General features: G+C 44.3%; 7 protein-coding genes across 7 annotated transcripts; 4 read left to right on the top strand and 3 right to left on the bottom strand.

Moving 5' to 3' along the window:
* Nucleotides 1–356: 356 nt before the first annotated feature.
* Nucleotides 357–1,209, top strand: PAAG_02855 (hypothetical protein; the record flags this gene model as incomplete). The annotated part of the gene is made up of 2 exons (XM_002795333.2): nt 357–900; nt 1,037–1,209. 2 exons carry the CDS (start codon nt 357–359, stop codon nt 1,207–1,209), a joined length of 717 nt encoding a protein of 238 aa, XP_002795379.1.
* A 513-nt stretch (nt 1,210–1,722) lies between these two features.
* PAAG_11559 (hypothetical protein) lies at nt 1,723–2,629 on the bottom strand (the record flags this gene model as incomplete). Its single annotated transcript, XM_015847189.1, has 2 exons — nt 1,723–1,952; nt 2,542–2,629. 2 exons carry the CDS (start codon nt 2,627–2,629, stop codon nt 1,723–1,725), a joined length of 318 nt encoding a protein of 105 aa, XP_015703213.1.
* Nucleotides 2,630–3,073: 444 nt separating this feature from the next.
* Nucleotides 3,074–5,600, top strand: PAAG_11560 (hypothetical protein; the record flags this gene model as incomplete). The annotated part of the gene is made up of 5 exons (XM_015847190.1): nt 3,074–3,490; nt 3,558–3,738; nt 3,799–3,990; nt 4,052–4,666; nt 4,732–5,600. 5 exons carry the CDS (start codon nt 3,074–3,076, stop codon nt 5,598–5,600), a joined length of 2,274 nt encoding a protein of 757 aa, XP_015703214.1.
* Nucleotides 5,601–6,679: 1,079 nt separating this feature from the next.
* On the top strand, nt 6,680–7,180 carry PAAG_11561 (hypothetical protein; the record flags this gene model as incomplete). The annotated part of the gene is made up of 1 exon (XM_015847191.1): nt 6,680–7,180. The coding sequence occupies one exon, from the start codon at nt 6,680–6,682 to the stop codon at nt 7,178–7,180; it is 501 nt and encodes a 166-aa protein (XP_015703215.1).
* A 954-nt stretch (nt 7,181–8,134) lies between these two features.
* PAAG_11562 (hypothetical protein) lies at nt 8,135–8,794 on the top strand (the record flags this gene model as incomplete). The annotated part of the gene is made up of 3 exons (XM_015847192.1): nt 8,135–8,152; nt 8,395–8,610; nt 8,684–8,794. 3 exons carry the CDS (start codon nt 8,135–8,137, stop codon nt 8,792–8,794), a joined length of 345 nt encoding a protein of 114 aa, XP_015703216.1.
* Nucleotides 8,795–9,439: 645 nt separating this feature from the next.
* PAAG_02857 (beta-lactamase) lies at nt 9,440–10,911 on the bottom strand (the record flags this gene model as incomplete). Its single annotated transcript, XM_002795335.1, has 4 exons — nt 9,440–9,595; nt 9,716–10,309; nt 10,384–10,751; nt 10,818–10,911. The coding sequence occupies 4 exons, from the start codon at nt 10,909–10,911 to the stop codon at nt 9,440–9,442; spliced, it is 1,212 nt and encodes a 403-aa protein (XP_002795381.1).
* A 1,370-nt stretch (nt 10,912–12,281) lies between these two features.
* PAAG_02858 (hypothetical protein) lies at nt 12,282–14,309 on the bottom strand (the record flags this gene model as incomplete). Its single annotated transcript, XM_015844776.1, has 8 exons — nt 12,282–12,869; nt 12,957–13,231; nt 13,281–13,375; nt 13,477–13,762; nt 13,862–13,921; nt 14,004–14,061; nt 14,120–14,140; nt 14,220–14,309. 8 exons carry the CDS (start codon nt 14,307–14,309, stop codon nt 12,282–12,284), a joined length of 1,473 nt encoding a protein of 490 aa, XP_015701854.1.
* Nucleotides 14,310–15,660: the final 1,351 nt, after the last annotated feature.

A 15,660-nucleotide genomic window follows, 5' to 3' on the forward strand; every position in this document is an offset into this window, starting at 1 on the left:
TTTTGCGCCTAACATCCGAATCTGTTCTTGTTACGGAATAGTGGTTCTTCGTCACTCGACTTTTTCTCGCAAGGAAATGCAGCGTTTTTCCTTAGTTTTATTTTCAACTAAAGTAGTCTCCGGGCTGTTGAGAATGCCCAGAAATCAATCTACATTTCTCCCTTTTTCAATTCCCTCTTTTTAATTTTTGATTTTTACTTTTCTTTCTTTTCATCTTTTTTTGTTTCTGCTTTTTATATTTTCTTCATTTCCGGCAAATTTTATTTGCCTCAGGGTGGCTGTTGAATATTAACTGACTCTAAAATGAGCTATTTCTTTCCACTGTTCAACTCATGCCCCAAGTTTAAAAGGCAGCTATGGGCCAAATATACAATGGCTCAAAAGCAAGCTACCCACTGAAAACCCCTGTCTTACATCACAACCTAATAACGGATGACTTCGACGCTCTCAAATTCAGAGCCGCTTCATCACTCCAACTACAACGGGTGTTCAGGTATCAAGAAGCCGCATCTTTAAGTGCACATCTCATCACATCCCCCTATAACCAGGAGGGCCACCACCTCGACCTTCGCACTCTGGACCCATCTGATCAACTTCTCGCAAAGGCACTGACGACTTTCAAACCAAATCGATCTGACTACGCAACGGCAGGGTATTTGGAATCGTTCAACTGGCAATTCGTGATAGATATCCTAAAGGACTTGGCTGCGGCCGAAAGCTATGAATGGAAGGAACGGTCATATTACGTCGTGACGTTCCGATCTACTCTCCTTGCAACGGCAGATCTCGATAGGCTCCATGAGCTCGATGTGCACTCTCATCTGGAAGCCACTACTAGTGGCGGTTTGCTTAAGTATTGGTTTGGGACAAGGGATGAGAAATTGAGAAATCTGGCGACTTGTAAGTGGGAGCATAGCTTTCATTTGGGGTTTTATATGATGGTGCTAAGGAGATAATTCTATTTAATTCCATTTAATTCCATTTAATTCTCTCTTCCGTTCACCTGACTTGAAGATAACTCATTAATACGTACCAGGCATATGGAGAAACAAAGAGGACGCGAGGCGGGGCGGATCAGGCCCCTGGCACAAACAGGCCATTGCAGCAGCACGACAAATGTACGAAAAGATTGAATTCACGGCTTTGAAATTGACCATTGCTGATGGAGCAGAGGTGTGGGATATTGTTGGTTGGGTGAATGAGCAGTAGGTGGGCGGTTCGACAGGGTGTCCTGAATTTTCATATAACTAAACTATCTATTCCATTGCGACTTGTTAGTATTCTTTTATCGAAGTATAAGATTTGCTGTTCGGGCGAAGATATGGGTAGATAGTCGAGCAGGCTCTAAAATCATGGACAATATAGACATGGACCTTTTACCTTTCTTAATTTGCAGCCCAATCGTCCTGGTTTCCCTAAGCATGGCCGGAGTATATGACAGAATAACCTCCGAACATTCCCGTCCAGGGTGCCTATCTTGTTGAGATAGCAATCTTGACTTGCATATTAGTCAAGCGGCTTTGAAACTCGAAATGGAGTCCGAATCTGCGAGGCATATTTCCAAAGTTCTAGAAGGCTCTCAGTGTTCAATGGTGACATAAGTAGGCGCATTGACAAAGCTGGTGTTCTTAGGAGTGGGGATTCAGTAATAATATGTCTAAATCGAATTCCTCTCCATGCATCCCAATTGCGAAGATCAAGTAGGTAGTAAAATTTAATAATTCATGATCTCCATCGTTTGTCTTCGGTCCTGCTTATCGATTTGTAGAGGAGGGTCAGAAGTGCTACCCGTGTGAGAGAATCATTATAAGTTGAAGCTGTGACATTGCCAGTGGTCTCCATGTAATTTGTTAGGAGACAAATACTCATGTAAGGAGGGCAAGAAAATTGGCGTATTCGTCCCATGGAAATATCTGAGTGAAGTGGAGGTGAGATGCTCGAGGCCAACCAAGCTGTGGTGACGAGTTAATAGGAGTTCAGTCCTTTTGCAAATTCCGAATAATAACTATCAGATCTGACAGCTCTGACAGATCTGACGGTCCCCACCCACACCTTGCAACCAATTAGGATCTTGTTCAAAGGCAACTTGTCCCCACAGTTGGAGGAAAGTCATTCTCGGCAACGTGAGGCTGAAAACAGCTAACAAAGTCATGTCATCGCTAATGGCATAACGAGCAAACTCTTTCATAAAGGGTAATAATAAGAAGTTTGATCAGGACTCTGATCCAGGCTGGTGGCAGAAAGTTAGAAAATCCAGTCAGACGTCGGCCAAACAGTGGAAGAGGACCCAGTTGGTTTAGATTGAGGGCTCAATTAAGCCCAAATGAAGGAAAGTTTGTGGTCGGTTTAATTGGTTTCGTTTAGCTGATTACAACCGGGTGGCCGGTTATGCCTTGGGGGCTGTGTCACCCAAACGGCGCCAAAACGAGATGCTTGAGGTGACCTGAAGAGGGCAGCAACTCCGTATAACTACCACCGTAAAACTGAACTCCAGCCTGCCCGCATTGCAAAGCCTGAAATATGGATGGACATTGGATATACATGTCACCGCTGGCTCTGGCACCTTAAACGTTTCCCCATTTTTGGCGGAGGAGGCAGCATCGGAATGCGGATGCCTAGATCGGGACATGATTGCATCGAGGAGCTTGTTCTCTCAGAAACGGGAGCTATTGTTAAGCTAATCCTCTTTCTCCTTGTTGCTGGTAGTTAATAATGCCGTTGTGGAGACGATGTTCTTACTCTCTACCTCCTGTGGCTCACACAGCCCCTAGGCTGAATCAGGTCTCGATGTGGGGAGTTAAAAGGCGGGGCTTATTTGTGAGCCTTCTCATACCCGACATATCAGCGTGTTGATTCAGGTTACCTGACAAGATCAGGCTGCTGTCTGATAGTTTTTGAGGCTATTTATCTTCTGCTGATATCTCCTCTCACCAACCATTCTGCTTGATCCTGGAACCCCCCAAAAAATATTTATCCACGCTTTGGCTGCCCCGAAGAAGAATAAACTACTTGCCTGCTTTTCATTCGGAACACCCTTGTCAACATCAGAAAGCTGTACAACCGTTGTAGGATCATGAATCCTGCTCAGCCAGTTCTCTCCGCTGACGATGATTTCGAGATCATTGATAGCCAAATCCCAATACGTCCACGTCTTAGTACCAGCACTACTATCGCGGAAGCACAAAACCCAGATGAAGTTGGAGTCCAGTTGCATCCTCTCTCGGATAAGAACTCCTTGATACTTTCTATCCATCCTCCGCTCCACCCTGAGAAAGATATCCGTCATGTTCCATGTGACATTGTCCTTTGCATTGACGTATCCGGGAGCATGCAACTGAGCGCTCCTCTCCCTACAACTGATGAATCTGGTAAACGTGAAGAAACCGGGTTGAGCGTTTTGGACTTGACCAAGCATGCTGCCAGGACTATAATTGAAACCCTGAACGAAAATGACCGCCTAGGCGTTGTGACTTTTTCAAATGATGCTGAGGTACTTTCCATGGGATCACTAGTTTTTGGATTGATATTTCATAAAGGCTGCTAATGATTTGCTGTAGGTCGCGTATAAGATATCACATATGGATGATACTAACAAGAAAGCAGCTCTGGAAGCAGTGGAAGCATTACAGCCATTGGCTTCGACTAACCTGTGGCATGGGCTGAAATTGGGCCTCAGTGTGCTTGGAAAAGTGGATCTTCGACCCCAGAATGTCCAAGCGCTTTATGTTCTAACTGATGGTACATACATACAAAGCCTGTTTTCCTTAGTATGCCTCATGCTAATAGGAGAATGTTAAGGACAACCGAACCACATGTGCCCGAGACAAGGGTATGTGCCGAAATTACGTCCCATTCTGGAGCGGCAAAAGGATCGCTTGCCATTGATACATACATTCGGATTTGGCTACGACATTCGATCAGGCTTGTTGCAGTCAATTGCGGAAGTCGGAGGTGGAACTTACTCATTCATTCCTGACGCGGGAATGATCGGTACGGTTCCAGCACATATCTTTTTTTTTTTTTTTTGGTGCATCATCTAATCAGGGATTAGGTACTGTCTTTGTTCATGCTATTGCGAATCTGTACACGACTTTTGCTACCCAAGCAAGGGTTCTGCTGCGCACTTCAGGTTCAGCAGAACTGGTGCAGGATGAAGGTAGCAAAACGGGCCTTCTGCTAGACGAGATGTCGGCAAAGGACGGTGATATAATAGTAACTGTTGGAAATTTACAATATGGCCAGTCGCGTGATCTAGTTCTTCGGATCAAGAACGTAACAGGGAATGCATCTGCGGCACAGGCCACGTTGACGTATAACTTCCAAGGCTCCGTCAAATCGGTCATATCCAACGAGCAGCTGCTCTCTCAATACAAGTCTCTTCCCGCCCATGTTTCCAGTTACCATTTGTCTCGTGCTCGTATCTGCACATTTTTAAGGAGCATCTACCCTCTCCGACAAGATTACGAGTATATGTATCTTGATGCGAACGGCCTTGAAAAGGCGAGAGCAGAGTTGGACATTGTTATCAAGGAGACTAAAAAACTTGGATATACTGACATAGCGAACGCAAGTCTTGTAAGAGATCTTGCAGGGGAGGATCCGGAAGGTCAGATTAGCCTTGCCATCTCCGAGAGAAGCCACTATGAGAAATGGGGCAAGCATTATTGTGAGTGTTTATTTTGTTTTCTACCAGCAACTATTACACGTTATTAAGTTGTACGTTTACCACAGTGCTGTCCCTTCTCAATGCCCATACTCGTCAAATATGCAACAGTTTCAAAGATCCGGGGCCTCTCGAATACGGAAAGGACTCTCCATTTTTCTGTCGTTGCCGCCAGGAGCTAGATGAATTTTTTGATAATCTTCCTGCACCAAAGCCGTCAATCGTCAGGAGGAGAGCCGATGGCACAGTCAAAGCTTATCCGGTTTATTCGATGTCGCGGTATAATACCAGGAATAATCCGTGTTTTGCCGGGCATTGCCGGATCCGCCTTCCTGAGGCGAATAGTAGTCTACCTATTCGGAATCTTCGTCCAGGAACTAAAGTCTGGACTCCAGTTGGTCCTCGCCGTGTTAAGACTGTTGTAGCCACAACTGTCAAGAACATGACCCTTTGCAAAATCGGCTCTTTGCTCATTACACCCTGGCATCCAATTCAAGTAGAAAGGGGTTGGGTCTTTCCATCAAACGTGTCGAATCACAATACCCCTTTCACAGGAACAGTCTATTCTGTGCTTCTTGACCCTAGTCCAAATTCAGATGCCCATGCAATCATGGTTGGGAACCATGTCTGCGTCTCCCTTGGCCATGGTGTCCTGTCTGGAAGCGATGTCCGTGCACATGCTTTCTTTGGCAGTTACTCAAACGTTGTCCGAAGCCTCGCATCGCTTTCCCGAGACACTAATGGACGTTTAAGATGTTCTGGGATGAAAAGAAATTCATTAACAGGGTTGGCTTGTGGATTTATTGGTCAGAGAGGACTTGTAACGGCTGCGAGAAAAGGTGACTCCAAGAATATGCTTAAAAGAATGCTTCGTCATCGCGTTCACGCCTCGTCTGCGATTTCCGGTCAACGATCTGCCCTTATAGTAGCTTTTTAAGTATGAAAGATATGAAGAATGGTAATTTCTGTCCTGTGGATGTGGGATAGGTGGGGATGATGGATTGTGATACGTCTCAACTTTGTTTTACTACACGTTTGTGAAAATGTCGAGCGTGAACTTTGAGGGTCGATGGAGTCGGAAGCATAATGACGTGTGTTTTCCCTATCTCCCTATACTGTCACTATCATTGCCCCAACAATAGCAAAGTTAGCTAGCTAGGACCAGAGCTAATTGGTCAAATACCATTACTCTCCGTAGCTATGTCTGGAACAGCTCTTCAACCAATGTTCAGGGCCTCCAAGCTCTCTCTCTTGAATCTAATCTCTCCATGCATCCCTAGGTAAACAAATTCCGACGAAGGAGAGCGCATCTCTCACTAGTTCCTATGCATCCGGTCCGTCGTTGGTATGCTCCTAGGAGCCTAACATATCAACCGGAAAAAAAAAAAATCAATTAGCCGTATGAAAAGAGCTGTAATTGATGTCCCGCAATCGGTTCCTCCACCTTTTTTCAACCAACCAATATGTTCCAAATTAAACAGGGTAGGTATGCAACGATGATAACTGCTTTATTGTGCACACGATCGCCGATTTCCCTTTCGGAGAACAGGGCAGCTTGGTTTTGCAAAAGGGTGCTTTTCCTCCATTTATTTTTCAGATTGGATCGAGTTCCGCCTTGGAACTCAACAACATCGAGATACATGACGTCATCTAGAAAGGGGAAGCATCAGGATCATGTGATGCGCATGCTAAGCCCTTATTTCACAGTTATTCCATCTGAGAACCAATGTCTACCACTGACAATTGACACCTGAGCCAGGTTAAGAAACTCTTTTACTGAACCAGCTCGAGAGCTAGCCATGGCGAGGAGGATGGGAACATACATCGCAACGTGGTTAAAATTTTCTCTAATCAAACGTTCTAAATATGTAACAAGATGGGGGTGAACAAAGACAAATAAATTATGAAGTCCTGTCCGTAGCAGGTGCCGGTTTGGCTATGCATTTGTGAAACAGGCAACAAATACAAATGGAAAAGGGAGCAGTGGAGATTGGGTGACGATGCCTCTTCTCGACGATGCCTCAATTTCCAAAGGTTATGCGAAAATACAAATGCAATGCAACATATCGAGAATGTCCAAGGTTATCTCCTAACAATCACCCCCAGCAGATTTTAAACAGAATATCGCTTGTTCACCCAGCAGCGAATGGTGGAGCCTTTCAAATTGATAACTGGGACTTTGTCTCCAGGACCATCGACATTATCGAATGTTTTCCTGTCATCGATTTCCATGATTGTTTTCTTCGTTTTTCCGTCTTCGATTCTGCAATGAGCGCCCGCGATAATTCTGGTCATTTGCATACTTGTGGCCCTAACGGTGCCGTCATAGAAGACGGGTTTTTTTTGGAAGAGGTCGATAACATTTTTCGGTTTGTTATCAAGTCTGATTCGAACGGAACCCCAGGCACCGGTTCTGTCGTTTATCAGCTGAACCGTAACATGGTCACCACTGCGACCAGATCCAGCGGGGAGCGCGGATATGAACGTGGTAAGGATGCTGAGGATAATGACAAATGAGATATGCATTTTGAAGATCTGAGGTGGGTGCAAAAAATTTTTTTTTCTGAGTGGATATAAGTAAACTTTGTATCGAAATTGAGGTGGAAATGTAGGAGATTTTGATATTTTTTTTCGATTTTGCGATTGTGATATAGGGTATTTTTCTAATTGTCAAGCAGGACGGATGTTTTGCTTTATACGTTTCTCTCGACAACTCTATGGTATCCGTGGCTCTCTATGGCGCAAACCGACGGCTATGTTTATGTTCTAGTTCTCCGATCATTAACTCTTTAATTGGTTTTTGATCTTCCAATTCAGTCAGTCATGTACAGCCCCTATATCTAGGTGCCAGAGGCAGTGCTGTCAACAACGGAGATATGCTGAACTGAGCTGTTTCAAGCCACCCCTGATCCCGGATCAATTAATTTTGGGGAATTATATATCAGGCCGTTGTTACAATCACTGGCAATGGATTGGGTAGAGGATCTCCCGAAGTTCCTTTCATGACTATTTTCATAATCGATAATTGAATCAAATCTTATGGCTGTGCAGCAGTTCGGAATCATCTCTTAAAGGTCTGGGATAAGTAGTATGCATGGAGTTCAAAAAGAATAAAAATAACATTTAAGTCAAAAGCATACCCACTTTCTATACCCAGAGAGAATGTCACGATCGATGAACCAAAGGTCAGCTGAACTTTTAGCATTTCTGATCTGTTCTCAAAGCCCGTTTTGTATAACAGATATTAGAAACAGAAAGGCGAACTCTCGGTATCCTTAAGGCTCCTGACGATGCACACACGAAAGCTACAATCTACTAAACTTTTGAAAGCCTTACCTACGTGCATTACCCACTTATCCATGTAGTTATTTTTTAACATGCAGTCAATATACATTTCTGTTCTGGTGGCTTTATCAGACGTTCCTAAGATTCCATAATTCCTTGGGTTTTCCGTTTTGAATTGTTTGATGCATGTATTACACAATCTATGTAAGCACATTTACCGTACATTTTTATCTAACAGAAAGTTGAGTTATCTTCAAGGTATATGCACATATACATGTGTGTCAGGAGCTGATGGTGAGCAGAGGTCTTCTTTTCGTTTCTTTTCTTGAATCGAGAAAGATACCGGTCATTTCTTTGCTTTATCTGACTAATATTTGTGAGTCAAGGACAGCTGACGGAGTGCGGGTTCAAAAAGTACCTCTTATGTGCTTCCTGTTTTCTAGTAGGTTCAGTGTTTATTTTTAAATGTCCGACATCGAGTCCGAAATCGATATTGGGCGTCTGAGAGCGATACGGCTGCAAGGATCCTGAGGTGGATCCCTCCTCCGACCTTGTGCATTTGGCTGATGACGCCCAAAAGCAACTACCCGGTTGCCCTGTGGATTATAAATCTTTCTGGCAAGGAGATAAGTCCATTCGATGCTCAAACAATCATGCCCCGTGTAGGTGTGCACACAATTTAAAAGACCAATTTGAATGTTGATATTGACCAAGTTTGGAAGGCTATTAATTTAGACACTTGAATCCCCAGATGGAGCAATTGAGAACCCAAGGATCGATCATGTTACCAAGGAACGACGAACGCTGCCGGTGTCCCTGATGGAATTTAGTGTTGATAGGCCATGACATAGTTAGCTTTTTCGCCTCAGCCTTGTCTTTCTCCAGCCGAATATGCTGTAGTAAGCTTGCAAGTGGAGCATCAGAAATAACTAATAGTGTACGCAGCTTTTACGGACGGATTTGCTGCAGATTGAGTTCTACTATTTTTAACTTAGTTGTATACACAGTCCAATGAATAACTACATAACTATATTATGCCAATTAATAATTGTATGTATCTTGGCGGATTAGTTATGGGGATATGTTGGGTTCCTACTATTCACACCCGAGCATTACGTATCTCTTACAGCGGTTTGGTTGAAGAGGATATTCGGCTGCGTCTGGTTAATCATGCTCTATCCTCACATGGTCATGTTATGAGAAATTCGTTAGGTATATAAAAAAGGCCTTGTGGATGCCCGCTTCAAGAGAAATCGCGCATTGCCAGTTCATTCCATGCTGGCTATTTAAGGCTGAACAAACACGGTAAATATTTTTGCTAGCAGGAGAGCCTCGTGCCGGCCCATGTCTATTACTTGTACTTCAATGCAGAGGAGATTCCAAATAAAATAAATATAAATATAAAGTAAAAAGTAAACAGAGAGGGGCGGGAGGATAACAAGAGCACTAAAAAGCGACCCAGAACCCGAATACCAAACCGCTGCCACGGAATTAATTAATTGAGCCAATTTGCTTAACGGAGGGTGTACCAAACTGCTGGAAGATTGTGGCTTCGAATTGACCCGAAAGCGAAAGCGACTGGGCATCGCAAGAGTCATAGAGTTGAGTTGCATAGACTCCACATGTTCCTCGTTCGGGGTCAATCCACTAAGAAAAGACAAAAAGTTTGAATATTAGCATTCTCAATCGCGATTTAATGGATAAATTCTTAATTCTTCTTTTATCCCTTTCTCTTTTGGAAACCTTCATTGGATTCATAAAACTTACCCAGGCGAGATTGGGAAGTCCATACCAAGACGTCGATCCCCTGGAGCGCCTGTTTGGTGTTTCTTCCATCGCCAAAACGCCGACAAGCGAATGGTTCCATGTTAGGTTCCCGGATAGCCCATTTGTAATGGCTGCCTCTTTCCCGGACGAGTGTAAGAACTTGAGGAGATGCGAGCTGGTGGAGAGTTGGGGTTCGAAAATATTCGAACGCATCTTTGGCGATAGGAGTTTGCCATCATCTTTCAAAATAGAGACCAGAGGTTTGATGAATTCTGCCGCCGTGGACCAGATGCCGTGACCCCCAAAGTCATCGGCCGGATGGAGGGTTGCCCATATGTCTACTGGTGTAGTGATAAGTTCTCCTGTGGTTGTGCGGGTGGTTGCTTTGGCCCGGTTCTCTAGAATATAGTTGTTCTGCGAAGGTCTGAATGTAGTGTGTTGCATTCCAAGGGGTTCGCAGATATGTGTTTTCAAGTATTCTTCTAGTTTAATACCTTCGTTTAGACGCTCGACGGCTTTACCAGCCCAGTCAAGCCCTACACCATAAATCCAACCCTCTCCGGGTTCAAATAGTAAAGGGAACAATAATTTATCCTACGTAGGTTAGTTTGCCAAGTCCATATTGAATGGATAGCGTAGGCCGAAAAGGGTGCTAGGATTGAACTCACAACCTCGACCAACCCGGAGACTGGACTCGTTTTCGTGAATTTTCTCCACCGAATCAAGCTCGGAGTCCACATGTCATATCCAAGCCCAGAGGTATGGGTAAGCAAATGACGGTAAGTTATCTTGTTCTTTGCTTTCTTTAACAGCGGTTCTCCTGTAGCTTCGTCAAAGCCATGCACAATGTCTAGGTCTGATAGCTCCGGAAGTATACGTCCGACATGTTCATCTAAACCGATGAGGCCCTTCTCAACGCACTGCAGCAGGGCAATTGAAGTGATTAACTTGGAGCATGATGCAATCCACAATGGGGTATCGACAGTAATCGGCCCTGCACTGTTAAAACCAAAGCCTTTAGAGTATACGACGTCACCTGTGCACCCGTCATAGTTATCAGTATTTCGAAGCTACATGTAGAGAGCATATGGAAGAACCTTACCTTTGCTATCAGCCGCAACCATCGCAACCCCAGGGAGGGCACGATTCGGGCCTTCTGCAGTCAAGGACTCCGCAATTTTGTCGAAAGCATCCATACTTACATTGGTATTTTAATCCTCTTTTGTTTATAAAAAGAACCTTTGAAATAATCAACTCTGGAGCCAGAAGACGAAGAAAAGTTTACTGAGGCAGAATGTTAATCTCTTAGGCTCCCGAAGTGGTTGATCTTATATGCACTTTGATCGCCAAAATCACCCCTCACCCTCACCACCTCCTGGCCCTCCAAATGAGGCCCACAAAAGACGGAGCCTTTCTGGGGCTGAGCGGCACGGCAGAGAAACAGGATCCTACTCCCTACCGTCCAGTACATTAATAATCAGACTTCCATTGCTGAAGTATAAGCGGGGGTCTCCAAGAAAAAGCATCCTCATGTGTCCCGGATATCGTGAAGATGCTCCTCCTGTCCAGAAGCGGTGGGTTTAGGTATCTGATTCCAGACCGGTGAGCACATCTCTAACTTCAACGATCGCTCAACAAGTCTTCCTGGATGTAAATCGAAAGGCGGCAAGCAAGCAAGCTCGGTGCTTACCGCTTTGACCTGACATTCTCCACTTGTTTGAGGCAGTCATGGAGGGGTCCGCGTGACTATGTTATACGCAGCGTAACTAGTATATAGAGGTTGCTTACTGTCAGATCCATGGATCGTATCCATGGATTAGGCATATAGCATGACAGGGGTACGTCGTTACTCTTATAAATCAGCTGTATTCTTCATTTTGATAACTAATTAGTGACAATAGTTAGTTATCATACAATTGTGATTCCGTTTACAATCATATAGGGCCTAGACATCGTCCAGCTGATACTTACCTTTAACAGACCGTTGCTGACGTCCCCTTGTTGATGAGCGACGAACTTGTCCCTACAAACTCAGCCACTTTGTACCATCACAACTAATTTATTAGTATGAGAGGCTTGCCTCTAAGACAAACAAGACGAACACAAGGTCATGTACCGTTACTACATTAGTGTTACGGCCGAGTCTTCTCAAATTCAACTTGAGTTAGTTTTGGAAAACATTCTTCTCTGAAGGTACACAGAACGGGTTATTCCCTCCTCGACGTGATGAATCTGAAAGCTCGATATATGTATGCATATATTAACCTAATGCTTATAAATATGCAAAATATTAATTAAAACAAATAAGGATATGAAAACCTGGTGAGACGAGATACCGGGTACAACAAACCAACAGAAACTATCACAAACAGTTTTTCTACTCACCCTTTTTTTGAAAAATACCTCACGTCAGAAATACTCTGTGAAAATAATTATCGTTGCTCTTTTTTAGTAGGTTTCTAATCAAACCTTCTTGATAATATCCGGATGCTGCAGGAAGTTGCCAGCCAAAGTAGTGTACAACGCAGCCACCAACTTTTGCCATTCTCGTCGATCTCTCGTCTCATTATTCATATGTCACTGCCCCTCCAGACAAATCGCGAATCTTCATTTTTCCTTTCCGAGAAATGAGGGGTCCGCCGCAGAAAAATAACATAGGTATTGCTGAGGCGAAGCAGATCAAGCCAAGGGCTAAATTCATACCTGCCCACCCAACTGTGGTAATGACAAAACCTCCAATGATCGGTCCAAGGAGTTGTCCCGAAGCAAATGCCATATTGTAGAGGGCGTAGCCTTGACCCATCGCACTAGGGCCCGAATACAAGGCCGGGTCTTTCTCCTCCAACTGGTCGACGGCGCGGGATATTTCCGTCATCGTTATTACCTGGACGACTGTAATTGCGAGGCCAACAAGAACAAGTAAACCACCCAAAAGTATATGTTGTCTTGTTGTATTCTCATGTACTAGTCGAAGAAGGATAAGTGGACAACCTGCAAGAGTGAAACCAAGTGTGCCGAAGATGCGCGACCCCCAACGATCTACGCCCTTGCCTATAAAGACACCGAATAAGCATGGAAGCGAGAAGAATAAAAATAGGATACCAGCTCCGCTTGGAGTCCAGGCAAATTTATCCATCACGAATAGAGGAAGCGTCTGGAGGCGGAGATGGTATATTAGTCAAAAACAGAATCAATAATGTTACAGTGCGGACAAAAGAGGAAAGGAAATTCAAGAACATACTGTTTCGAATGCCGTCCAGACAATCGATTGAATGATAGTTGCAAACAAATTAACCTGAATTCTGGAATCCTTGAGCAGGTGGTATATTATCAGTGTTTGGGTTGAAGTTTGATTGAGGTTGGTAGATCTTTGGATGAGTGGTGATTCTTCGCTAATAGTATCCCCAGAATCAGAGACAAGAGACTGCGTCCGACTCGAATCCGTCGGGGTTGCGTTGTGGTATGACTGCGCAGAGTTCTCAGCTCTCAATCTTTCCCGCAGCAGCCTTCTCGCAACTAGGTTCGGTTAGCTATGCTTGACTTATACAGAGCAGATTCAGCAAACCTTTTTTTTCGATCATGAGAAACCGTAGAATGATGTCAACGCACAATAATGCTAACGGCACCGCGAATGCTGCGTAGTAGCCAGCCTTGGTAAACCTATCTCGGTATTTCAATTAACGTATAGTTCGCATCGGCGGAACGTATGTTCGCAGCAACAGAGATGATTGCCAATGATAAAACAAGGGCAAAACACATACATAACTCCTCCAATGATCGGGCCGAACAGCACTCCCCATGTCAACGCCAGAGAGATGTATCCCATTGCTTGTCCGAGTCTCTCGTTAGGAACTGTGTCGACGGCCAAGGCCATACCGACTACACCGACCGCACCACCGGAAAGCCCCTGCATGGCTCTCGCAAAGATGAACAAGCCCGGGGAACGACCGATGAGAAAGAATGAGGTGGCTAAGATCATGGCGGCCAATCCAATAACGAACGGTAGTCGTCGACTTTTGCTGCGATCAGCGAAGTAACCGAAAAGTGCTGATCAGGATGGAAAACATCGACGTGTTAGCATATTTGTAAGCTTGGAAGTTATCTCATGGAGGAATCGTCAATCACATCCAAGCCATTTTCACATACGAGATCCAATGAGAAATGCGGCACCGTATGTAGCTAGAAGAATCGAAACCCATTTCTGAACTGCAAGTTATTCTCTGTTAGCAAAGCTATCTTGGCTTTGTTCGTATCAGAGTATTGCAATAGAGGATATATATCCACCAACCTTCTTTCTGCGGCACACCTGCCCTGTCTTTAAGTGCCACAGGAACAATTGGGACAATCTGGAGTATCAAAGTCAAGGGAGTTCGTTGAAGGAAGGGGAAATCCTCGACTACTAACCACTCCATATACGAGAGTGTCCTATTCAATTTCGTTAGCCAGACGGTTTCTTGGTTGAGTTCAAATCCAATAAAATCGGTCAGAATTTTGGATTACCTACCGTGAACAAAGCTGCCGAGACAACAAGTAGAATAAACCCCTCTGAAGATCTAAAAGAAAGGCCCCAGGGCAATTTACTCCCACAAGCCATGTCTCCTTTAGAATTTCCAATGGGTTTCGAGGAGATCCAGCTTTGGATACGCGGGAAATGAAGAAGATACTTTCACACCAACGGTAGCATAAGACTTTAGCTTATTGACAAGAGTAAGTTTGAGAAATTGAGGTAATTTCAACCTCTCGTTGCTCAGGATAAGCACGGACAGAGGATTTTTGACGGAGAGGCATTAGTGGTGGTTCATGGAAGATTTGTGTTCAGAAAAAGGGACCGTTCACACCCCGCTCGCCTCTTGCTCTCTTCCGCGTAGCTGCATCGCGGTTGGCTACATATCTCAGACCTGAGCTTCAGCTGGCGTGGCTGCTCTCGCCGTGTGGATGGCTCATTATTATTGGAGCGTCGACCAAGACAATAACTGGATAGTGATGATCTTGTGTAAAACGAAAATATCCCGTGTGAGGTCGCCTCCCACTTTTATCAGCAGACTAGTAATTAAATCGAGTTAGCCTCTTCGCCTCTCAATGCAGTCAAAATACGTATTTTTATGCACATCGAACCTGCCATGCCCTCGTTATTTTAGATCCAGAGCGGGGTTGCGCGCAAAAGTACGAAAAATTTACCATGGTTCGCGTTCGTCGAAGTCGTCCTTTGTTCGACGGTCCCGATATGATTTTAACTCCAGGTGTGGACTGGAATTTTAAACTGGCCTGGAGCTAGCAAATGTATCGGCCAATAGCAAAGGCAAAAATCGCGCTGTCGGACAGTAAGCTGACAGAGATTGGATCATTGTGTGAGTGCTCAATTTTTGGACATTGATGCAGACTCTGAGACCAGAGATAATTACATCTTGTCCTCAAATTGCGAAGTTGAAAAAGCCAGGATCAAGTGATATGACAGCTGAACTGCAGATTTCTCAGATAACGAAGATATTGGTTATCTTCTTTCTCTGAAAGGAAAAAATGTTGAGTAGAAAGTGAAAACGAATTTTCAATCGTTAAGACTATCTTATAACATTCTAATTCCAATTTGATATGGCATTCCGACTAATGTAGAGACTTGGTATGACGGTATTAACGGCAACCTTGCCTATGTTGATGCCGTGGTTGGAAGATCAGAGAACAAAGCTCAGGCGGCCCGAGCAAGCTGCAGGTTTTAGAAATTACAAAATTGTCAGGACTTTTCCGGGAACTCATCACCATGCGTCGTATTGTTCCACAGCGTTAAATCCCAGAAATCCTGCCAAAAGGATAACAAAGGATAGCTAGTTACCGGGATCCCCGGCGTTGTTCATTTTTGCCAATCATCAACCGATTTTATCATCTCCGTTTGGCGAAGTGCCAGACCATTTCAGTTCTTGCTTGACATGGTCATTCATGCACGTCATTCT

Source organism: Paracoccidioides lutzii (assembly GCF_000150705.2).
Source record: "Paracoccidioides lutzii Pb01 unplaced genomic scaffold supercont2.6, whole genome shotgun sequence".
Lineage (NCBI taxonomy): Eukaryota > Fungi > Ascomycota > Eurotiomycetes > Onygenales > Ajellomycetaceae > Paracoccidioides > Paracoccidioides lutzii.